This window comes from Coregonus lavaretus (assembly GCF_964263955.1).
Source record: "Coregonus lavaretus genome assembly, contig: HAP1_SCAFFOLD_204, whole genome shotgun sequence".
NCBI classification, from domain to species: Eukaryota; Metazoa; Chordata; class Actinopteri; order Salmoniformes; family Salmonidae; genus Coregonus; species Coregonus lavaretus.
Window position 1 is genome coordinate 131,418 of NW_028163741.1, and position 27,028 is coordinate 158,445.

General features: G+C 42.6%; 1 protein-coding gene across 4 annotated transcripts in view; it reads right to left on the minus strand.

Moving 5' to 3' along the window:
* LOC311117819 (ras association domain-containing protein 6-like) overlaps positions 1 to 24,108 on the minus strand; it is a 43,979-nt gene extending 19,871 nt beyond the window's left edge. For 2 of the 4 annotated variants that reach the window (XM_084192729.1, XM_084192727.1), the window contains exons 1-6: positions 23,521 to 24,108; positions 22,006 to 22,081; positions 20,753 to 20,831; positions 6,879 to 7,033; positions 6,677 to 6,780; positions 201 to 403 (exon numbers count right to left, since the gene is read on the minus strand). In XM_084192729.1, the coding sequence (XP_084048855.1) occupies positions 201 to 403; positions 6,677 to 6,780; positions 6,879 to 7,033; positions 20,753 to 20,831; positions 22,006 to 22,052 (588 nt within the window). In that variant the 5' untranslated portion in view covers positions 22,053 to 22,081; positions 23,521 to 24,108. Of the gene's footprint in view, positions 1 to 200; positions 404 to 6,676; positions 6,781 to 6,878; positions 7,034 to 20,752; positions 20,832 to 22,005; positions 22,082 to 22,608; positions 22,829 to 23,520 lie in introns of those variants that run through there. The other 2 variants (XM_084192728.1, XM_084192726.1) reach the window with 1 other exon arrangement.
* Between the last annotated feature and the right edge of the window lie 2,920 nt (positions 24,109 to 27,028).

Consider the following 27,028-nt stretch of genomic DNA (forward strand, 5'->3'; position numbering starts at 1 on the left):
AGAGAGAGAGAGAGAGAGAGAGAGAGAGAGAGAGAGAGAGAGAGGAGAGAGAGAGACTGACTAACTATGAGACAGTAGCTATTACACCAAAAACATGATTATTTTAAGGACATCACTTTCATTGAAGTCCAATGTGATTTGATGGATCAAATCATGTCCTAGGTAAGTAATGATCAGGTCAGTTCTCTCATTGATGTTACCTTGTAGTTGTAGAAGTGTCCATTGATGGAGAAGCAATGTTTCCTGTTCCTCTCTCTCTGTGAGGGACTCCTCTTCACCCTCCTCTTCACCAGGGAAGCATCACTCATACAGCGGATCAGGTTGGACTGCTCCTCCTCCACCGCCGTCTTCTGCTTGGTGGGGGTGGGACGCAGTGTAGTACTCTCATAACTCCTGTAGCTCCCTGGACAGTAGAGTAGGGCGATATTACCATAGAGTCGCCTGTCCACAATGATTGATAGCCATCATCAATGGTGACGACATTGTGACAGACGACGGTTTAGCCTGTTTGAACTTGACTTGTCTCACAGCACACAGCAGGACATTACACAGCAGGAGGGTACACAGCAGGACAGCGCACAGCAGGACAGTACACAGTAGGACAGTACACAGCAGGACAGTACACAGCAGGACAGCAGGACAGTACACAGCAGGACAGTACACAGCAGGACAGTACACAGCAGGACAGCAGGACAGTACACAGCAGGACAGTACACAGCAGGACAGTACACAGCAGGACAGCAGGACAGTACACAGCAGGACAGCAGGACAGTACACAGCAGGACAGTACACAGCAGGACAGTACAAAGCAGGAGAGTACACAGTAGGAGAGTATACAGCAGGACAGTACACAGTAGGACAGTACACAGCAGGACAGTACACAGTAGGACAGTACACAGTAGGACAGTACACAGCAGGACAGTACACAGTAGGACAGTACACAGTAGGACAGCAAACAGCAGGACAGTACACAGCAGGACAGTAGGACAGTACACAGTAGGACAGTACACAGTAGGACAGTACACAGCAGGACAGTAAACAGCAGGACAGCACACAGCAGGACAGTACACAGCAGGACAGTAGGACAGTACACAGTAGGACAGTACACAGCAGGACAGTACACAGTAGGACAGTACACAGAAGGACATTACACAGCAGACAGTACACAGTAGGACAGTACACAGCAGACAGTACACAGTAGGACAGTACACAGTGGGACAGTACACATTAGGACAGTACACAGCAGGACAGCACACAGCAGGACAGTAGGACAGTACACAGTAGGACAGTACACAGCAGGACAGTACACATTAGGACAGTATACAGCAGGACAGTACACAGTAGGACAGTACACAGTAGGACAGTACACAGCAGGACAGTACACAGCAGGACAGTATACAGCAGGACAGTACACAGTAGGACAGTACACAGTAGGACAGTACACAGCAGGACAGTACACAGCAGGACAGTAGGACAGTACACAGTAGGACAGTATACAGCAGGACAGTACACAGCAGGACAGTACACAGCAGGACAATACACAGTAGGACAGTACACAGTAGGACAGTACACAGCAGGACAGTAGGACAGTACACAGTAGGACAGTACACAGCAGGACAGTAAACAGCAGGACAGTACACAGCAGGACAGTACACAGCAGGACAGTAGGACAGTACACAGCAGGACAGTAGGACAGTAAACAGTAGGACAGTATACATTAGGACAGTAGGACAGTACACAGCAGGACAGTACACAGCAGGACAGTAGGACAGTACACAGCAGGACAGTACACAGCAGGACAGTAGGACAGTACACAGTAGGACAGTACACAGCAGGACAGTACACAGCAGGACAGTAGGACAGTACACACTAGGACAGTACACAGCAGGACAGTAGGACAGTACACAGCAGGACAGTACACAGCAGGACAGTACACAGTAGGACAGTACACAGCAGGACAGTACACAGCAGGACAGTACACAGCAGGACAGTACACAGCAGGACAGGACACAGCAGGACAGTACACAGCAGGACAGTACACAGTAGGACAGTACACATCAGGACAGTACACATCAGGACAGTACACAACAGGACAGGACACAGCAGGACAGTACACAGCAGGTCAGTACACAGTAGGACAGTACACAGTAGGACAGCACACATTAGGACAGTACACAGTAGGACAGTACACAGTACACAGCAGGACAGTACACAGCAGGACAGTACACAACAGGACAGTACACAGCAGGACAGTACACAGTAGGACAGTACACAGAAGGACAGTACACAGCAGGACAGGACACAGCAGGACAGTACACAAAAGGACAGTACACAGTAGGACAGTACACAGTAGGACAGCACACATTAGGACAGTACACAGTAGGACAGTACACAGCAGGACAGTACACAGCAGAACAGTACACAGCAGGACAGTACACAGCAGGACAGTACACAGCAGGACAGGACACAGCAGGACAGTACACAGCAGGACAGTACACAGTAGGACAGTACACAGTAGGACAGCACACATTAGGACAGTACACAGTAGGACAGTACACAGCAGGACAGTACACAGCAGGACAGTACACAGCAGGACAGTACACAGCAGGACAGGACACGGCAGGACAGTACACAGCAGGACAGTACACAGTAGGACAGTACACAGCAGGACAGTACACAGTAGGACTGTACACAGCAGGACAGTACACAGCAGGACAGTACACAGCAGGACAGTACACAGTAGGACAGTATACAGCAGGACAGTATACAGTCGGACAGTACACAGTAGGACAGTAGGACAGTACACAGTAGGACAGTACACAGCAGGACAGTACACAGTAGGACAGTAGGACAGTACACAGCAGGACAGTACACAGTAGGACAGTAGGACAGTACACAGCAGGACAGTATACAGCAGGACAGTATACAGCAGGACAGTACACAGCAGAACAGTACACAGTAGGACAGTACACAGCAGGACAGTACACAGTAGGACAGTACACAGTAGGACAGTACACAACAGGACAGTACACAGTAGGACAGTAGGACAGTACACAGCAGGACAGTAGGACAGTACACAGCAGGACAGTAGGATAGTACACAGTAGGACAGTACACAGTAGGACAGTAGGACAGTACACAGCAGGACAGTACACAGCAGGACAGTATACAGCAGGACAGTATACAAATGACATTCAGAGTATTTAGCCTATTCCTACATGCTATATCCTTTCAATAAATGCGTTGCCTTCAGAAAGTATTCATAGCCCTTCACTTATTCCACATTTTGTTGTTACAGCCTAAATTCAAAATGGATGAAACATATTTTTATTCACCCATCTACACACAATACCCCATAATACCCCATAATACCCCATAAACCCCATAAACCCCATAATACCCCATAATACCCCATAATACTTGTTTTGGTAATCAGTGAATGTATTGGAGGGGGGGTGGTTTCATCTCTTTTCTGAGTGTATATAACCAGCTTCTCAGGCTCCATCTCAATGTGCTTCATTCCATAGCTAGAGGACTCCTGATATCTCCAGGAGTGATTCCATAGCTAGAGGACTCCTGATATCTCCAGGAGTGATTCCATAGCTAGAGGACTCCTGATATCTCCAGGAGTGATTCCATAGCTAGAGGACTCCTGATATCTCCAGGAGTGATTCCATAGCTAGAGGACTCCTGATATCTCCAGGAGTGATAAGAATAATTGTTTTGTCTTTATCTGTTGTGGTCTAGTGCTGTCTTGTTTTGTCTTTATCTGTTGTGGTCTAGTGCTGTCTTGTTTTGTCTTTATCTGTTGTGGTCTAGTGCTGTCTTGTTTTGTCTTTATCTGTTGTGGTCTAGTGCTGTCTTGTTTTGTCTTTATCTGTTGTGGTCTAGTGCTGTCTTGTTTTGTCTTTATCTGTTGTGGTCTAGTGCTGTCTTGTTGCTAGCCAGGGCCATGTACTTTAAGTGCTTCCTGTCTTCCCAGTGGTCTACTTGATGTGTGAACTGCTGACTGCTCATAACTTGCAGATAGAAAAGTGTAGCTCAGTTGGTAGAGCATGGCGCTTGCAACGCCAGGGTTGTGTGTTCGATTCCCACGGGGGGCCAGTATGGGAAGAAAAAAAAAAACGTATGCACTCACTAAGTGTGTACGTTTGGATAAGAGCGTCTGCTAAATGACTAAAATGTAAATAGTTGTTGACACTTCAACCAGGATCAAGGGGCGGGGCAATTTGTGACATGTTTTGGTAATCAGTGGCTGTATTGGGGGGGGAGTGGTTTCTCCTCTCCAAGGCAATCAGCAATTAGTACAGGGAGATGTGCTTTCCACCTCAGCTAGGCAATTAGAGTTCGTTCTTCAGTCTCCCCTGGTTTCTCAGCGGTAAATGTGTCAGTGGCGGTTTTGTCACAAAACTAAGACGGTTCTGCCAAGTTGTTCTGCGGGGTTATTCGAGGAAGGAAGGAAAGAGAGGGAGGCTCAACACCACTCTCTCACTTGAGTATCTTACCTAGTTATTTACAGATTATCTAATTTTACTCTTTTGTTGCTTTGTCAACTCTGTGTGTGTTTTCTATACCTGTTGGCTCCTCTCCCTGTAGGCTTTACAGACGCTCCCCACCCCTTGGCTGCTCCTCTCCCTGTAGGCTTTACAGACGCTCCCCACCCCTTGGCTGCTCCTCTCCCTGTAGGTTTTACAGACGCTCCCCACCCCTTGGCTGCTCCTCTCCCTGTAGGCTTTACAGACGCTCCCCACCCCTTGGCTGCTCCTCTCCCTGTAGGCTTTACAGACGCTCCCCACCCCTTGGCTGCTCCTCTCCCTGTAGGCTTTACAGACGCTCCCCACCCCTTGGCTGCTCCTCCCCCTGTAGGCTTTACAGACGCTCCCCACCCCTTGGCTGCTCCTCCCCCTGTAGGCTTTACAGACGCTCCCCACCCCTTGGCTGCTCCCCACACCTTGGCTGCAACCCTTCTAATTTAGTTTACCCTGCGCGCACAACCCATGTGGAATTCCTGGTCTCTGGCAGCGTTTGGAACTGCTGATCTGCGGTCAAGATCACAGAGTTCATCTCAGCCTATGCTGCCCTTCAGTCCCTTGACCTTTTTGGCCCTGATGGAGACATGGATCACCCCAGAGAACACCGCTACTCCAGCTGCTCTTCCTTCATCTGACTACGTTTTCTCTCATAGTCCGAGAGCATCTGGTCGTCGTGGTGATGGCACAGGGCTGCTCATTCCTCCTAGGTGGAGATGTTCTCTGTTCTCCCTCTCTCACCTGTCCATCTCCTCATTTGAATTCCATGATGTCACTGTCACTTGTCCACTCAAGCTTAACATTGTTATTTATCGCCCACCAGGTGCCCTTGGAGAGTTCATCCAATGAGCTTGACACCTTGATAAGCTCATTTCCTGACGATGGCTCACCGCTATTCGTACTTTGGCGCCTTCAACCTCCCGACGTCTGCCTTGGATTTCATTTCTTTCCAACTCTCTCTTTCCCCTCCTTGCCTCTTTGATCATGATGTAGTCCTATAACCTAGATCACTACGGTCCCATCATGATGTAGTCCTATAACCTAGATCACTACGGTCCCACCATGATGTAGTCCTATAACCTAGATCACTACGGTCCCACCATGATGTAGTCCTATAACCTAGATCACTACGGTCCCACCATGATGTAGTCCTATAACCTAGATAGACCCCAGTGGTGGGGAGAAATACCCAGTTGTCATACTTAAGTACAAGTAAAGATACGTTAATAGAAAATGATTTGAGTAAAAGTGAATTACCCAGTAAAATGCTACTTGAGTAAAAGTCTAAAAGTATTTGGTTTTAAACATACTTAAGTATCAAAAGTAAATGAAATTGATCAAATGTACTTATGTATTTAAAGTTAAAGTATAAATCATTTCAAATTCCTTATATTAAGCAAACCAGACGGCACGATTTTCTTGTTTTATAAATGTACGTATAGCCACGGGGCACACTCCAACACTCAGACATAATTTACAAACAAAGTATGTGTGTTTAGTGAGTCCACCAGATCAGAGGCAGTAGGGATGACCAGGGATGTTCTCTCGATAAGTGTGTGAATTTGACAATTTTCCTGTCCTGCTAAGCATTCAAAATGTAACAAGTTATTTTGGTTGTCAGGGAAAATGTATGGAGTAGAAAGGACATTATTTTCTTTAGGAATGTAGTGAAGTAAAAGTTGTCCAAAATATAAATAGTGAAGTTCAGATACCAAAAAAAAAAAAATACTTAAGTAGTACTTTGAAGTACACCACTGACTGCGGTAAGACGGGTCCCATTCCTCATCAGACAGTCACTGCTCCGTCATGATGTAGTCCTATAACCTGCCTGTCTTACCGTGGTTAAGGTGAGGTTACCTGTAGTGTGATTGTTATAGTGACGTTTAGGTGAGATTACCTGTAGTGTGGTTGTTAAGGTGAGGTTACCTGTAATGTGGTTGTTATGGTGAGGTTACCTGTAGTGGGGTTATAGTGAAGTTAAGGTGAGGTTACCTGTAGCGTGGTTAAGGTGAGGTTACCTGTAGCGTGGTTAAGGTGAGGTTACCTGTAGTGTTGTTAAGGTGAGGTTACCTGTAGCGTGGTTAAGGTGAGGTTACCTGTAGTGTTGTTAAGGTGAGGTTACCTGTAGCGTGGTTAAGGTGAGGTTACCTGTAGTGTAGTTGTTGGTCTCCTCTGCAGGATCCTGCTTGTTGTTCTCATCTATCTCGTTGATCTGATGAAGGTCTTCAAACTCCCCCCATCGAGTCATCCCCCTGATAGGCAGAGAGAGTTTAGCCTGACTGCTGCTTATATTACTCCATTTGAACTATGACTCTGTGGTATTGACAATATGATAAAGGGGGAAAATAACCTCTTGCCTCCATGAGGACTGATTGGACTGACTGGGTCAGGTGACAGTAGGCTGGTGATCGGTTGTTGTTTGTCATCCTGTATTTTGAGCCTGATGGGCCGCCGTACTCCCCAGGAGACATTCAGGAAGCCCTCGAACACCACATCTCCATCTCTCTAGTGGAGATATACACAGTTATTAACACTTAACATTTCAAAAAAGAACATGGATGTTGGTTCGGTTTTAATGGTACAGCAGTACAGAGCTGTAAACACCTTGAAACTTTTTCTGGTGGGAAAGACGTGGTAATTGGATGCATCTATTGGCCACCCGATTCTGACATTGGTCGTTTTATTGATATCCTTGCATCAACCTTGGATTTGATTAATAATGAAGATGGAAAACCCATTTTATTGGGTGACTTCAACCATCCCTGTATTTAAAAGTGAGAACCAATCACTGACATCTGACTTTCTGAATACATTATACTGCAGCCATCTGTTTCCCCTCATCTATAAGACCACTAGAGTGACCAGTTCATCTGCCACCCTTATTGATCATATTTTTACTAATTATTTGAACAATGTAGCTAACACAGGTATACTTTATACTGACATTTCTGACCACTTTCCAATTTCCCACTTCTCTTTGGCAGCTGGAAATGAACAGATGGGAATGATTAGTAGAATATTTAACAGAAGTACGTGTGAGCGCTTTAAGATGTTGATTGACGATATTTCATGGTAAAGTGTTTCTAATCAGGCTGATGTGGAACCTGCTTCCCAGATTTTTCTCACATCTTTCAACTCTGTATTTCACCGCTGCTTTCCCTTAGTTAAACCAGAGAACAGCAGAAGGTTCTGGAAACCTTGTTTACGACCGGTCTCAAAACATTCTCTGTTAAAAAAAACAAGTTGTATGAAACGTTTCTCACAAATTCCTCTCCCTTGAATTTAGCAAATTACTAAACATATATTTTACTAACACATTCCAATAATCCTTAAATAATGTAAAGTCAACTTGGAAAATCATCAATCAACTGTTGAATAAGAGAAAGGCATCTCCAACTATCCCCATCTATAACTATCCCATCTATAACTATCCCATCTATAACTATCCCATCTCCAACTATCCCATCTCCAACTATCCCATCTCCAACTATCCCATCTCCAACTATCCCCATCTATAACTATCCCATCTATAACTATCCCATCTCCAACTATCCCATCTCCAACTATCCCATCTCCAACTATCCCATCTCCAACTATCCCATCTCCAACTATCCCATCTCCAACTATCCCATCTCCAACTATCCCATCTATAACTATCCCATCTCCAACTATCCCATCTATAACTATCCCATCTCCAACTATCCCATCTCCAACTATCCCATCTCCAACTATCCCATCTCCAACTATCCCATCTCCAACTATCCCATCTATAACTATCCCATCTCCAACTATCCCATCTCCAACTATCCCATCTATAACTATCCCATCTATAACTATCCCATCTATAACTATCCCATCTCCAACTATCCCATCTATAACTATCCCATCTCCAACTATCCCATCTCCAACTATCCCATCTCCAACTATCCCATCTCCAACTATCCCATCTATAACTATCCCATCTCCAACTATCCCATCTCCAACTATCCCATCTCCAACTATCCCATCTCCAACTATCCCATCTATAACTATCCCATCTATAACTATCCCATCTATAACTATCCCATCTCCAACTATCCCATCTATAACTATCCCATCTCCAACTATCCCATCTATAACTATCCCATCTATAACTATCCCATCTATAACTATCCCATCTCCAACTATCCCATCTATAACTATCCCATCTCCAACTATCCCATCTCCAACTATCCCATCTCCAACTATCCCATCTCCAACTATCCCATCTATAACTATCCCATCTCCAACTATCCCATCTCCAACTATCCCATCTCCAACTATCCCATCTCCAACTATCCCATCTATAACTATCCCATCTATAACTATCCCATCTATAACTATCCCATCTCCAACTATCCCATCTCCAACTATCCCATCTCCAACTATCCCATCTCCAACTATCCCATCTCCAACTATCCCATCTCCAACTATCCCATCTCCAACTATCCCATCTCCAACTATCCCATCTATAACTATCCCATCTCCAACTATCCCATCTATAACTATCCCATCTCCAACTATCCCATCTCCAACTATCCCATCTATAACTATCCCATCTCCAACTATCCCATCTATAACTATCCCATCTATAACTATCCCATCTCCAACTATCCCATCTATAACTATCCCATCTATAACTATCCCATCTCCAACTATCCCATCTATAACTATCCCATCTCCAACTATCCCATCTATAACTATCCCATCTATAACTATCCCATCTATAACTATCCCATCTATAACTATCCCATCTCCAACTATCCCATCTCCAACTATCCCATCTCCAACTATCCCATCTATAACTATCCCATCTCCAACTATCCCATCTCCAACTATCCCATCTCCAACTATCCCATCTATAACTATCCCATCTATAACTATCCCATCTATAACTATCCCATCTCCAACTATCCCATCTCCAACTATCCCATCTATAACTATCCCATCTATAACTATCCCATCTATAACTATCCCATCTATAACTATCCCATCTATAACTATCCCATCTCCAACTATCCCATCTCCAACTATCCCATCTCCAACTATCCCATCTCCAACTATCCCATCTCCAACTATCCCATCTCCAACTATCCCATCTCCAACTATCCCATCTCCAACTATCCCATCTCCAACTATCCCATCTATAACTATCCCATCTCCAACTATCCCATCTATAACTATCCCATCTATAACTATCCCATCTCCAACTATCCCATCTCCAACTATCCCATCTCCAACTATCCCATCTATAACTATCCCATCTCCAACTATCCCATCTATAACTATCCCATCTATAACTATCCCATCTCCAACTATCCCATCTATAACTATCCCATCTATAACTATCCCATCTCCAACTATCCCATCTATAACTATCCCATCTCCAACTATCCCATCTATAACTATCCCATCTATAACTATCCCATCTATAACTATCCCATCTCCAACTATCCCATCTATAACTATCCCATCTCCAACTATCCCATCTATAACTATCCCATCTATAACTATCCCATCTATAACTATCCCATCTCCAACTATCCCATCTATAACTATCCCATCTCCAACTATCCCATCTCCAACTATCCCATCTCCAACTATCCCATCTCCAACTATCCCATCTATAACTATCCCATCTCCAACTATCCCATCTCCAACTATCCCATCTCCAACTATCCCATCTCCAACTATCCCATCTATAACTATCCCATCTATAACTATCCCATCTATAACTATCCCATCTCCAACTATCCCATCTCCAACTATCCCATCTCCAACTATCCCATCTCCAACTATCCCATCTCCAACTATCCCATCTATAACTATCCCATCTATAACTATCCCATCTATAACTATCCCATCTCCAACTATCCCATCTCCAACTATCCCATCTCCAACTATCCCATCTCCAACTATCCCATCTCCAACTATCCCATCTCCAACTATCCCATCTCCAACTATCCCATCTCCAACTATCCCATCTATAACTATCCCATCTCCAACTATCCCATCTATAACTATCCCATCTATAACTATCCCATCTATAACTATCCCATCTCCAACTATCCCATCTCCAACTATCCCATCTCCAACTATCCCATCTCCAACTATCCCATCTCCAACTATCCCATCTCCAACTATCCCATCTATAACTATCCCATCTCCAACTATCCCATCTATAACTATCCCATCTCCAACTATCCCATCTCCAACTATCCCATCTATAACTATCCCATCTCCAACTATCCCATCTATAACTATCCCATCTATAACTATCCCATCTCCAACTATCCCATCTATAACTATCCCATCTATAACTATCCCATCTCCAACTATCCCATCTATAACTATCCCATCTATAACTATCCCATCTCCAACTATCCCATCTCCAACTATCCCATCTCCAACTATCCCATCTCCAACTATCCCATCTCCAACTATCCCATCTCCAACTATCCCATCTATAACTATCCCATCTCCAACTATCCCATCTATAACTATCCCATCTCCAACTATCCCATCTCCAACTATCCCATCTATAACTATCCCATCTCCAACTATCCCATCTATAACTATCCCATCTATAACTATCCCATCTCCAACTATCCCATCTATAACTATCCCATCTATAACTATCCCATCTCCAACTATCCCATCTCCAACTATCCCATCTCCAACTATCCCATCTCCAACTATCCCATCTATAACTATCCCATCTATAACTATCCCATCTCCAACTATCCCATTTCCAACTATCCCATCTCCAACTATCCCATCTCCAACTATCCCATCTCCAACTATCCCATCTCCAACTATCCCATCTCCAACTATCCCATCTCCAACTATCCCATCTACAACTATCCATCTCCAACTATCCCATCTATAACTATCCCATCTATAACTATCCCATCTATAACTATCCCATCTCCAACTATCCCATCTCCAACTATCCCATCTCCAACTATCCCATCTATAACTATCCCATCTCCAACTATCCCATCTCCAACTATCCCATCTCCAACTATCCCATCTCCAACTATCCCATCTACAACTATCCATCTCCAACTATCCCATCTATAACTATCCCATCTATAACTATCCCATCTATAACTATCCCATCTATAACTATCCCATCTATAACTATCCCATCTATAACTATCCCATCTATAACTATCCCATCTATAACTATCCCATCTATAACTATCCCATCTATAACTATCCCATCTATAACTATCCCATCTATAACTATCCCATCTATAACTATCCCATCTATAACTATCCCATCTATAACTATCCCATCTATAACTATCCCATCTCCAACTATCCCATCTCCAACTATCCCATCTCCAACTATCCCATCTCCAACTATCCCATCTCCAACTATCCCATCTCCAACTATCCCATCTCCAACTATCCCATCTCCAACTATCCCATCTCCAACTATCCCATCTCCAACTATCCCATCTCCAACTATCCCATCTCCAACTATCCCATCTATAACTATCCCATCTCCAACTATCCCATCTATAACTATCCCATCTATAACTATCCCATCTCCAACTATCCCATCTCCAACTATCCCATCTCCAACTATCCCATCTCCAACTATCCCATCTCCAACTATCCCATCTCCAACTATCCCATCTATAACTATCCCATCTCCAACTATCCCATCTATAACTATCCCATCTCCAACTATCCCATCTATAACTATCCCATCTCCAACTATCCCATCTCCAACTATCCCATCTCCAACTATCCCATCTATAACTATCCCATCTCCAACTATCCCATCTCCAACTATCCCATCTATAACTATCCCATCTATAACTATCCCATCTCCAACTATCCCATCTCCAACTATCCCATCTATAACTATCCATCTCCAACTATCCCATCTCCAACTATCCCATCTCCAACTATCCCATCTCCAACTATCCCATCTATAACTATCCCATCTCCAACTATCCCATCTATAACTATCCCATCTATAACTATCCCATCTATAACTATCCCATCTATAACTATCCCATATATAACTATCCCATCTATAAGTATCCCATCTATAACTATCCCATCTATAACTATCCCATCTATAACTATCCCATCTCCAACTATCCATCTCCAACTATCCCATCTCCAACTATCCCATCTCCAACTATCCCATCTATAACTATCCCATCTCCAACTATCCCATCTCCAACTATCCCATCTATAACTATCCCATCTATAACTATCCCATCTCCAACTATCCCATCTCCAACTATCCCATCTCCAACTATCCCATCTATAACTATCCCATCTCCAACTATCCCATCTATAACTATCCCATCTATAACTATCCCATCTATAACTATCCCATCTATAACTATCCCATCTCCAACTATCCCATCTCCAACTATCCCATCTCCAACTATCCCATCTATAACTATCCCATCTCCAACTATCCCATCTCCAACTATCCCATCTATAACTATCCCATCTCCAACTATCCCATCTATAACTATCCCATCTATAACTATCCCATCTATAACTATCCCATCTATAACTATCCCATCTCCAACTATCCCATCTCCAACTATCCCATCTCCAACTATCCCATCTATAACTATCCCATCTCCAACTATCCCATCTCCAACTATCCCATCTCCAACTATCCCATCTCCAACTATCCCATCTCCAACTATCCCATCTATAACTATCCCATCTATAACTATCCCATCTATAACTATCCCATCTCCAACTATCCCATCTATAACTATCCCATCTATAACTATCCCATCTCCAACTATCCCATCTCCAACTATCCCATCTCCAACTATCCCATCTCCAACTATCCCATCTATAACTATCCCATCTCCAACTATCCCATCTCCAACTATCCCATCTATAACTATCCCATCTATAACTATCCCATCTCCAACTATCCCATCTCCAACTATCCCATCTCCAACTATCCCATCTCCAACTATCCCATCTCCAACTATCCCATCTCCAACTATCCCATCTCCAACTATCCCATCTCCAACTATCCCATCTCCAACTATCCCATCTATAACTATCCCATCTATAACTATCCCATCTCCAACTATCCCATCTCCAACTATCCCATCTATAACTATCCCATCTATAACTATCCCATCTATAACTATCCCATCTATAACTATCCCATCTCCAACTATCCCATCTCCAACTATCCCATCTCCAACTATCCCATCTCCAACTATCCCATCTCCAACTATCCCATCTATAACTATCCCATCTATAACTATCCCATCTCCAACTATCCCATCTCCAACTATCCCATCTATAACTATCCCATCTCCAACTATCCCATCTCCAACTATCCCATCTCCAACTATCCCATCTATAACTATCCCATCTATAACTATCCCATCTCCAACTATCCCATCTCCAACTATCCCATCTATAACTATCCCATCTATAACTATCCCATCTCCAACTATCCCATCTCCAACTATCCCATCTCCAACTATCCCATCTCCAACTATCCCATCTCCAACTATCCCATCTCCAACTATCCCATCTATAACTATCCCATCTCCAACTATCCCATCTATAACTATCCCATCTCCAACTATCCCATCTATAACTATCCCATCTATAACTATCCCATCTCCAACTATCCCATCTCCAACTATCCCATCTCCAACTATCCCATCTCCAACTATCCCATCTCCAACTATCCCATCTATAACTATCCCATCTATAACTATCCCATCTCCAACTATCCCATCTCCAACTATCCCATCTCCAACTATCCCATCTCCAACTATCCCATCTCCAACTATCCCATCTCCAACTATCCCATCTATAACTATCCCATCTATAACTATCCCATCTATAACTATCCCATCTCCAACTATCCCATCTCCAACTATCCCATCTCCAACTATCCCATCTATAACTATCCCATCTATAACTATCCCATCTATAACTATCCCATCTCCAACTATCCCATCTATAACTATCCCATCTCCAACTATCCCATCTCCAACTATCCCATCTCCAACTATCCCATCTCCAACTATCCCATCTCCAACTATCCCATCTATAACTATCCCATCTCCAACTATCCCATCTATAACTATCCCATCTCCAACTATCCCATCTATAACTATCCCATCTATAACTATCCCATCTATAACTATCCCATCTCCAACTATCCCATCTCCAACTATCCCATCTCCAACTATCCCATCTCCAACTATCCCCATCTCCAACTATCCATCTCCAACTATCCCATCTCCAACTATCCCATCTCCAACTATCCCATCTCCAACTATCCCATCTCCAACTATCCCATCTCCAACTATCCCATCTCCAACTATCCCATCTCCAACTATCCCATCTCCAACTATCCCATCTATAACTATCCCATCTATAACTATCCCATCTATAACTATCCATCTCCAACTATCCCATCTATAACTATCCCATCTATAACTATCCCATCTATAACTATCCCATCTATAACTATCCCATCTATAACTATCCCATCTATAACTATCCCATCTATAACTATCCCATCTATAACTATCCCCATCTATAACAATCCCATCTATAACTATCCCCATCTATAACTATCCCATCTATAACTATCCCATCTATAACTATCCCATCTATAACTATCCCATCTATAACTATCCCCATCTATAACTATCCCATCTATAACTATCCCATCTATAACTATCCCATCTATAACTATCCCCATCTATAACTATCCCATCTATAACTATCCCATCTATAACTATCCCATCTATAACTATCCCATCTATAACTATCCCATCTATAACTATCCATCTAAATATACTGTTGGAAATAAGACCTGTAGGGATCCTGATGTTATTTCATATGAATTTTATAACTTATTTTGTGAATGTGGGTTCCTCTCTGTCAACTGATGGAAATCCCTTGGATTATTATTAAGGGACATTTCCCTTCTCTGCTTCAGTTTGATCCTCCTGATGTGATGGAGGTGATGGAGGTCATTGGTAACTTAAAGGTATCAGCAGCAGGTTATGATGTGATTGGTGCCTCTTTGGTGAAATCAGTGTCTTCATCGATCACCGAGCCTCTAATGTATATCTTCACCAAATCAATGCAAACCGGTATTGTTCCTAAAGATATGAAATTTGCCAAAGTTATCCCCCTCTATAAATCTGGGGATCCAAGATCTTTTACAAATTATCGCCCAATATCTGTACTTCCATGTTTTACTAAAATCCTAGAAGAATTGGTATATAAGAGAAAGTTGAAACATTTCAATCAACACTGTATTCTATTTGAGCACCAATATGGTTCCAACACTGTATTCTACATGAGCACCAATATGGTTTCAACACTGTATTCTATATGAGCACCAATATGGTTTCAACACTGTATTCTAAATGAGCACCAATATGGTTTCAACACTGTATTCTATATGAGCACCAATATGGTTTCAACACTGTATTCTATATGAGCACCAATATGGTTTCAACACTGTATTCTATATGAGCACCAATATGGTTTCAACACTGTATTCTATATGAGCACCAATATGGTTTCAACACTGTATTCTATATGAGCACCAATATGGTTTCAACACTGTATTCTATATGAGCACCAATATGGTTTCAACACTGTATTCTATATGAGCACCAATATGGTTTCAACACTGTATTCTATATGAGCACCAATATGGTTTCAGCACTGTATTCTATATGAACACCAATATGGTTCCAACACTGTATTCTATATGAGCACCAATATGGTTTCAACACTGTATTCTATATGAGCACCAATATGGTTTCAGCACTGTATTCTATATGAGCACCAATATGGTTTCAACACTGTATTCTATATGAGCACCAATATGGTTTCAACACTGTATTCTATATGAGCACCAATATGGTTTCAGCACTGTATTCTATATGAACACCAATATGGTTCCAACACTGTATTCTATATGAGCACCAATATGGTTTCAGCACTGTATTCTATATGGGCACCAATATGGTTTCAACACTGTATTCTATATGAGCACCAATATGGTTTCAGCACTGTATTCTATATGGGCACCAATATGGTTTCAACACTGTATTCTATATGAGCACCAATATGGTTTTCATAAAAACTTCTCCACAGATATGGCTCTTGCAACTTGTGGATAAAATCTTTGCAGTCCTTAACAACAATGAAAACGGTTTTGGCATCTTTGTAGATTTATCCAAAGCGTTTGATAGGGTTGATCATGAAATATTACTTTCCAAATTGCATTATTACGGTTTTCATAATTATACATGTAATTGACTATATACAGTGCATTCGGAAAGTATTAAGAGCACTTCCCTTTTTCCACATTTTGTGACGTTACAGCCTTATTCTAAAATTGATTAAATTATTTTTTCCCTTCATCAATCTACACACAATACCCGATAAGGACAAAGCAAAAATGGGCTTTTATAGATTTTTGCAAATTTATTAAAAATAAAAAACTGAAATACCTTATTTACATAAGTATTCAGATCATTTGCTATGAGACTCAAAATTGAGCTCAGGTGCATCCTGTTTCGATTGATCATCCTTGAGATGTTTCTACAACTTGATTGGAGTCCACCTGTGGTAAATTCAATTGATTGGACATGATTTGGAAAGGCACACACCTGTCTATATAAGGTCCCACAGTTGACAGTGCATGTCAGAGCAAAAACCACGCCATGAGGTCGAAGGAATTGTCCGTAGAGCTCAGAGACAGGATTGTGTCGAGGCACAGATCTGGGGAAGGGTACCAAAAATGTTCTGCAGCATTGAAGATCCCCAAGATCACAGTGGCCTCCATCATTCTTAAATGGCAGAAGTTTGGAACCACCAAGACTCTTCCTAGAGCTGGCCGCCCGGCTAAACTGAGCAATCGGGGGAGAAGGTCCTTGGTCAGGGAGGTGACCAAGAACCCGATGGCCACTCTCACAGAGCTCCAGAGTTCCTCTGTGGAGATGGGAGAAACTTCCAGAAAAACAACCATCTCTGCAGCACTCCACCAATCAGGCCTTTATGGTAGAGTGGCCAGACGGAAGCCACTCCTCAGTAAAAGGCACATGACAGCCCGCTTGGAGTTTGCCAAAAGGCACCTAAAGACTCTCAGACCATGAGAAACAAGATTCTCTGGTCTGATGAAAGCAAGATTGAACTCTTTGGCCTGAATGCCAAGTGTCACGTCTGGAGGAAACCTGGCACCATCCCTACGGTGAAGCATGGTGGTGGCAGCATCATGCTATGGGGATGTTTTTCAGTGGCAGGGACTGGGAGACTAGTCAGGATCGAGGGAAAGATGAACGGAGCAAAGTACAGAGAGATCCTTGATGAAAACCTGCTCATGTCATGGGCCTCTCACTCCACCGGGTTACCACCTTAATTTTCTTCCACTCTGCTCACCACTCTCTCTACTCAGCCTAACTAGCTCCACCTGTCCCTGCTCTGCTCTGCTCTAATTACTCTGCCAGCTGCGCTGCATTACCCACTACCTCTCCCAGTATTTAAGGCCCTGTCTTTCAGCTCTCCGGTGTCAGATCGTCTGCAAAGCTCACACCCGGAACCTGGTTGCTCGCGCTTCTGGCTCACCCTGGTTTTGTGACCCCGGACCTGCCTGTTTTTTGGATACTCTTCTGCCTCAGGAGATCCAGACCTGCTTCTGCCATTACGACTCCTGACTACTCTTCAATCCCGGTAACTCTGACCAGCCTTCTGCCTTGCTACTACGTATTTTGGATTTCCCTTGAACTGTACTGCTGCCTTGTTTCATTCCGCCCTGTTGTGTCTGTGTCTCCCCCCCCCAGGACTTCTGGACCACCCACCACCGGCTTCATAGGACGCATCGCTGCCACTGGGGGGGGCACAGACCCAGCACATTGGACGGGATCCCTGTTACCCCTGGAGCCTTCATTCACTCCCTACTTCCCTTTTCCCTTAAGTTTAATAAACTTTCTGGTGTGACGCAATTGTGGTCCTCTGGTCGTCTGTCTGAACCGTGACAGCTCAAGAGTGCTCAGGACCTCAGACTGGGGTGAAGGTTCACCTTCCAACAGGACAACGACCCTAAGCACACAGCCAAGACAACGCAGGAGTGGCTTCGGGACATGTCTCTGAATGTCCTTGATTGGCCCAGCCAGATCCCGGTCTTGAACCCGATCTAACATCTCTGGAGAGACCTGGAGGATCTGCAGAGAAGAATGGGAAAAACTCCCCAAATACAGGTGTGCCAAGCTTGTAGTGTCATACCCAAGAACGCTTGAGGCTGTAATCTCTGCCAAATATACTTTAACAAAGTGCTGAGTAAAGGGTCTGAATACTTATGTAAATGTGATATTTTAGTTTTAATTTATTTATAAATTAGCAGAAAATTCTAAAAACCTGTTTTTGCTTTGTCATTATGGGGTATTGTTTGTAGATTGATGAGGAAAATAAACAATTTAATCAATTTTAGAATAAGGCTGTAACGTACCAAAATGTGAAAAAAGTAAAGGGGTCTGAATACTTTCCGAATGCACTGTAGTTATGTTTATGATACAGAACCATTTGTTTATGCAAATAGCTGTGCATCTACCAGGACCAAGATATCCTGTGGGTCCACAGGGTTTGATAATTGGACCTTTGTTATTCCTAATCTATATCAATGACCTTGCTGCTGTGTCTTCTACTGTACTTCCCATTGTCTTTGCTGATGATACCAATTTTATTTTATCACACCATTTTTATATACTAATTAATGAAGCCAACTCATTTTTTGAATGGTTTCAGAGAAACAAGAAACATCAACTTTATTGTATTCACTAGTAAGAATAACAAATATTGCTTAAAAAAAAGAGCCAGACTCTCAGTTGGTGGGAATTAAATGGAACAAGTCAAATCCACTAGATTCCTCTGAGTTCTAATCGATGAAAAGTTATCCTGGAAAGATCATATTCAATTTGTCTGTAGCAAAGTGATGAAATGTGTTGGTATCATCAGAAAGATGAGTGGCTTGGTTCATCAGGCTTCCTAACTCTATACTGTAGCTTAATTTACCCATATCTCATTTACTGTGATATTGTCTGGGCCTGTACATATGAATCCTACCTACACAAATTACTCATCATACAAAATACATTTTCAAGACTAGCCACCTCCTCTAATTACCTGGCTTCATCTGCACCTTTGTTTAAGAAACTCAATATCTTGTCTATTTACGACATCAATGTACGGCAATTATGCACTTTCATCTACAAATACTCACACCTCCCAGACAGTTTACCTAAACCCTTCAATGGATTCATCCAGGTTAATTCTGAAATCCATCTATATAACACAAGACACTGCGATAACCTTCACCCTCCCTACTGCTGCACCTCACATAGTCAATTCTCTATCAGATACAGAGGTACCAAACTCTGGAATTCTTATCTTCACATTGCCAAAACATCATCATCCCTCAACAACTTCAAGCGAAGACTGGGGGTCAGCCTGTTGAACCACTCAGTAATCTCCTCCATATAGCCTAGCACTCACATGCACACAGACATGCACACATACACATTTAAACTTTTTTTGTGTGTGATTACTGATCAATTAATTTATACATTTATAATGTATAAATTATAAATGTAGGGCGGCAGGTAGCTTAGTGGTTAAGAGCGTTGTGCCAGTAACCGAAAGGTCGCTGGTTCTAATCCCCGAGCCGACTAGGTGAAAAATCTGTCGATGTGCCCTTGAGCAAGGCACTTAACCCTAATTGCTCCTGTAAGTCGCTCTGGATAAGAGCGTCTGCTAAATGACCAATTATTATTATTATTATTATTATTATTATTATTATTATTATTATTATTATTATTATTATTATTAATTATTATAATTAGTAGGTGTTATCTGTTGTCACAAACCTTTTACGTTTTTTTGTGTTGTGGTTTTCATATCAGCACTTGGGCTTCCAACCACACCTCACACCGTTTATTGTATTTATTTGTTTTTATCTGTATTGTTGTTTATCACTTAGTTTTCTTTGGTGCGAATAAATTAAACTTTGACTAAAATGTAAACAGCAGAAGTTTGATTTCGAAAATTGATTTGATTAGTAAATAGTTAATTTTTATGTGTTTTTATCACTTGTTTTCTTTGATGCAAATAAATAAAATAATATAATCACTGGAGCAGCGAGGGTCAACCTACCTCATAGAAGTTAAGATGCTGCTGTGTCTTATCTTTTAGAAAACAGTTGTACGTGTTCAGCAATGAAAAGAACTCAGCCCTGAAAGAAACAACAATGGAGATCAAGGATAGTTGGAATCAGTGTTAAGAAAATGTGGGTTAAATTGACTCTACTTGGAGTTGATAACTGGAGTTAATTGGGATGGAGTACTTTTAACTGCATTAAGAGTAACCAAAGACAGGGAGTTAAATCTATGGAGTTATCCACAGATGTGGGAGGGGCCTCATTGTCATATTTCCCAGCATGCTCTGTTGCAGGTTGATTTCTTTTTAAATTGTTTGTTTCAATATCTGTGTTTTTACATGTACATTGTGTAGCATTAGATCAAAAACATTCAAAGATAAAAAAAATAAAATCTAAACTTATCCAATCTGTAAGTGGCTGGATTTATAATAACCATTAGTGAGATACATGCCCCAGTGTACATGGTGACAGGCATTTAAACTGCAAGTTGTGAGTGATCTAAAAGTACTAGATATTGTCCTGCAGGTTGGCTTCTGACAGAGATTGGATATCACATTGCAATCCACCCTTATGTGACACATTAACAAATATTCAAACAAGGCTTTGCACCCTTATAACTCAAAGGACATAAACTGACAGAGAAACGTACTCTGTCGGAGTTATTTGTTCATTCAAAACAACACAGAGAAATGTACTCTGTTGGAGTTATTTGTTCATTCAAAACAACACAGAGAAATGTAAAATGGGAGTTGATTAAAAACAACACTGAAAATAGTAAAATGGCAATTGGAGTTAAAATTAAGCAACTCTCTGAGAGTTGGATATTTACTTAATTTAGTGTCGTTTAACTCCAAAAATATCAACGCCATGACCAGAGTAGTTTTAACAAACAAAAATAAGTGTGGGACCTTATAAACCCCAAAATAGTGTTACATTTGACTCCTTAGGATTTGAATTAACTCTTGCAATTTTACTGTGTATGTTTAATAGTGAATTGTAAGAATGACATAACATTCTGGAATAACATCTAAGATGTCAGATTGGATCTAAGCAGCTGAAATATATGAAAACTGAAAGCATAACTCTCCTTTGTTTATAGTGCACCTAACCCTAGTTATGTATAGACAGTATCACGCTTTGGTCTTTGAATTCTGAGACTTCTGTACGAACCTCAAATGGAATTTGACCTTCACGTATTACACCATCATGGAATAATCAACAGAGTCAGTAAAACACAGTAGTGACATACCTTGACAGCACTCGCCCGTCTCCCGTAACTACATGTGTACTCATCATGGAGTCATGGATTCAAACCCGATAGTCACCTGCAAGGAAATATATTAACTTTGTTAATAACCCAGTGAACACGTTAACAATAGTCACACATCCTTCGATATCTGCCTTTCATTGTAACATGTTTCCACATCAGAAATCATCTCTATTATTCTAGTTGGTCAAAGTAATGTTGTTGTGTCAGACAGCATTCTGATAGTTGAGACTGTCTCAACTTGCACGCTATTCCCTCTATAGTGCACTACCTTGGACCAGACCTACGCACTTTATAGGGAATACGGTGCCACTTAGGATACAAAACAGCATCCTAATGCCTCCCCTCTCTGTCTAAACCTGTTCGTGTTGTTGGAAAGGAATCGAAAGTATTTTTAAAAGCTAATAGCTGCCAGTGATACAGTCAATCGGACAGGCAGTCAGTCAGACCGTGCTTAAACAGAATGAATAGAGCAACCCAGTAAACACGTTAACTAACGCAGACGAAGCCTCTTAACTCTCTTTCTCTCTCTTTTATCTCTCTATTTCTCTAAATATTCTCTCTGCTGAGAGATTTCATACTTGCCTCAGTCGGTAGACTACTTCAGAGGGAGTGGCCTGGCTCTGTCACATCGTGCCTGAACCTGTGGGTTCTAACCATGGGTTGTGTGGTCTCGGAGTCTGTGCGTCCTCTCAGCAGAGAGCTAATGTCAACATTCCAGAGTCAACAGCAGTCCTTTAAACAGAAATGAATTGTCCCTGTAGTCTCCTATGGTTTGGACAGCGACCACAGACAGTGTCCACCCTCCCAGTGACGGAGGGGTTGAATGAGATGTCTGAAACCAGACCTGGGTTCAAATACTATTTGAAATCTTTCAAAAGGTTTGAGCATTTGCTTTAGCCTACCTGGCGTGCCAGATGGGTGTGGTTTGCACTTTTGCAGGTATTCTATTGGTTCCTTTGTGCAAGTCCAGAGAAAGTATTTGCAATGATTTAAAATAGCATTTGAACCGAACGCTGTTAGAAACATCCAATCCTGTGAGCTCTTAATAACACGTTGCCGGAGGGGGGTTATACTGGTCTGCCTGCCTGCCTGCCTGCCTGCCTGCCTGCCTGCCTGCCTGCCTGCCTGCCTGCCTGCCTGCCTGCCTGCCTGCCTGCCTGCCTGCCTGTCTGTCTGCCTGTCTGCCTGCCTGCCTGCCTGCCTGCCTGCCTGCCTGCCTGCCTGCCTGCCTGCCTGCCTGCCTGTCTGTCTGTCTGTCTGTCTGCTCCCAGTAAGTGCATAGTCTCTACCATGACAACATGAGTAACCCTCATGATATTCACATCATTTATGAGACAAGTTATGAAATCACGTCTTTGTCTAAACTTTTACAGACAGACTTGTCCCACTCAAACACATGCAAATGAGAAGCATTTGATTATGGCAAGAATACGAACACTAGTCGATTCATTATTTGTTTACCAACAACACATATACAGTACATTTATAACTCACGTTCTTACAGCCTGAATCCAGTAGTGAATCCTGTGAGGTTGAGCTGCGAGCTAGGTCCTCATCCCTCCATAGTGGTGTTGTGATTCCCTGTGTCTCTTCCTGTGTTTCTTCCCGTGTCTCTTCCTGTGTTTCTTCCCGTGTCTCTTCCTGTGTTTCTTCCTGTGTCTCTTCCTGTGTTTCTTCCTGTGTCTCTTCCTGTGTCTCTTCCTGTGTTTCTTCCTGTGTCTCTTCCTGTGTTTCTTCCCGTGTCTCTTCCTGTGTTTCTTCCTGTGTCTCTTCCTGTGTCTCTTCCTGTGTTTCTTACTGTGTCTCTTCCTGTGTCTCTTCCTGTGTCTATTCCTGTGTCTCTGTGTCTCTTCCTGTGTCTCTGTGCCACTTCCTGTGTTTCTTCCTGTGTCTCTTCCTGTGTCTCTATGTCTCTTCCTGTGTCTCTTCCTGTGTCTATTCCTGTGTCTCTGTGTCTCTTCCTGTGTCTATGTGCCTATTCCTGTGTGTGTTCCTGTGTCTCTTCCTGTGTGTCCAGAATGAGAAGCACATTGATGTTGAGAGGTGAAAGAGACGAGCGTGAAGGAAGAAAAGTGGTTAATCATTACAGAACACGTAGATGCAGACAGACAGAGGGAGGCGTGTGTGTGTGGAACACCACAGGGTAGGGTGTGTATGAATTAACAACACTTCACCTAATGAGGTCAGATCACCTGCTTCGCCAGAGGGCCAGGCACTCCTAATGCACCACAACACTGTTCCATTGTATAAAATAATTTGTAAGATGCCATGCGACTAATGTGACCGATAACTATGTTATAATCATCCCTACTCTGAAGCCCCGTTTATACCTGGTTCTAACATGTGTTCTTTGTCCTGATCTTGTCCTCATTCTGATTGTGTCCACATTTTCAGACCGGAGTAGATGATAAAACCTCTGCATTGTGTCTGGGTGTAGTTTAAGTGGACAAGGATCTAGACAGTGAATCAATTTAAATCAGAATTATCTCACCCTTTAAAACCACTGACAAGTGGCACCATTTGACTTCTGGCATCAATGTGTCTTTTTTTACCATTTTTGAAGAGCTGGAATCATTTCCTCATTTATTGTACCCTGCACTGCACTCTAGTGTTACAGAGATAGTACCCATTGTGTAGTTAATCTCTGAGATATTAAAGGGCAGTGCAGGGTGTAGTTACCTTCTCTAACACTAGAGGGCAGTGCAGGGTGTAGTTACCTTCTCTACCACTAGAGGGCAGTGCAGGGTGTAGTTACCTTCTCTAACACTAGAGGGCAGTGCAGGGTGTAGTTACCTTCTCTACCACTAGAGGGCAGTGCAGGGTGTAGTTACCTTCTCTAACACTAGAGGGTAGTGCAGGGTGTAGTTACCTTCTCTAACAGTAGAGGGCAGTGCAGGGTGTAGTTACCTTCTCTACCACTAGAGGGCAGTGCAGGGTGTAGTTACCGTCTCTAACACTAGAGGGCAGTGCAGGGTGTAGTTACCTTCTCTAACACTAGAGGGTAGTGCAGGGTGTAGTTACCTTCTCTACCACTAGAGGGCAGTGCAGGGTCTGGTAAAACAAAGACAAGGTCAACAGGTAGCAGTGGAGCCCTTCCACATAGCAGGAAATACGTTGAGAACCCAGTAGCATCACTGGTGGAACAATTATATGCATGAATGACCTTGTTTAGATAATCACCCCAGTTGAATGACCTTGTTTAGATAATCACTCCAGGAGGTATTTTTCTCATGTGGTGTGTCCAACATTGACAATAGTGAAGGTTAAATTTCTCCACCGGATTCCCCCCTGGATGATATGGAGAGGTTCTGGATAAGGCTATTCCCCTACAGTTCTGCAGGGCTCTGAATAACTGATTTTCAAACTCTCTTTCCTGATCTTGATGGATTTTTTACACAAAGCCAATCTTTAGGAAAAAGTCCACAAAGGTTTTTGCTGCAGTTTCCCTGACTTGTTTCTGGTGGCTCGTGCAAATTTTGTAAAGTTATCTAAAATAACTCAAATGTACTCGTAGCCCCCTCTGCTTTCTCCTAAATCACACAGTCAATTACAATAATCTGGAAAGGAGCTGTAGCCCGTACTAGTTATTACACTGGGTTTCTCTTGTTTGATACGCTCACACACTTCAGTGATAAAGTGTTCAATGTCATGTTGCATGAGTGGCCAATAAAAGTTCAACACTCTTTCTGTTCCTCGTAAAACTGACTATCCTACTGATCCTTGACTTCGGCGATGTCATTTACAAAATAGCCTCCAACACTCTACTCAGCAAATTGGATGTAGTCTATCACAGTGCCATCCGTTTTGTCTCCAAAGCCCCATATACTACCCACCATTGTGACCTGTACGCTCTTGTTGGCTGGCCCTCACTACATATTCGTCGCCAAACCCACTGGCTCCAGGTCATCTATAAATCACTGCTAGGCAAATCCCCGTCTTATCTTAGCTCACTGGTCACCATAGCAACACCCACCCGTAGGCAGCGCTCCAGCAGGTATACCTCACTGGTCATCCCCAAAGCCAACACCTCCTTTGGCCGCCATTCCTTCCAGTTCTCTGCCTCAAATGACTGGAACGAACTGCAAAAATCTCCCTCACTAACTTTAAGCAACAGTTGTCAGAGCAGCTTACCGATCACTGCACCTGTACACAGCCCATCTGAAATTAGCCCACCCAACTACCTCATCCCTATATTGTTATTTATTTTGCTAATTTGCACTCCAGTATCTCTATTTGCACATCATCTCTTGCACATCTAGCATTCCAGTGTTAATACTAATTGTAATTCTCTTGCACTATGGCCTATTTATTGCCTTACCTCCATAACTTGCTACATTTGCACACACTGTATATATATTTTCTGTTTTATTTTTGACTTTATGTTTTGTTTTACCCCATATGTAACTCTGTGTTGTTGTTTTTATCACACTGCTTTGCTTTATCTTGGCCAGGTCACAGTTGTAAATGAGAACTTGTTCTCAACTGGCTTACCTGGTTAAATAAAGGTTAAATAAAAAATAATAATAATAAAGATGGGCCATTTCAGTGTGGAAGTACTTGTAAATCAGTGTTCTGTACTGACTTGGTACCTCAACTTGAGTCCTTTCTGCTGTTGTCCTTTGTAATAATCCCTCTGGTTAGACATGGAGTCCGTTCCACTCTTGCAGTAACTGTTTGACTTGGCATGACTCCTGTTGACATTCTGTGGGTTTTGGCTTAGTCCTGCTCCTTTTCATGTCCAAGATTCTTGATACAGCTGCATCCTTTAACTGAGCCTTCATGAGATCGTGTGGAGACAGTCGGTCTGTAACGGTTCCCCCCCCCACCTTGACAGCTCCTCTTGCACTGATGGCCTTAGTGTGACCGTGGATATCCAAGTTACACGGTCATGCTGTTGTGCCTGAACATTATTGAGTGTTGCTTTCACCATCTCAGGTGAGTGTTTCTCTGTTTCTCTTTCATGTAACGTTCAGCATGCAGAGGAGAACGTGACAGAAAGTCT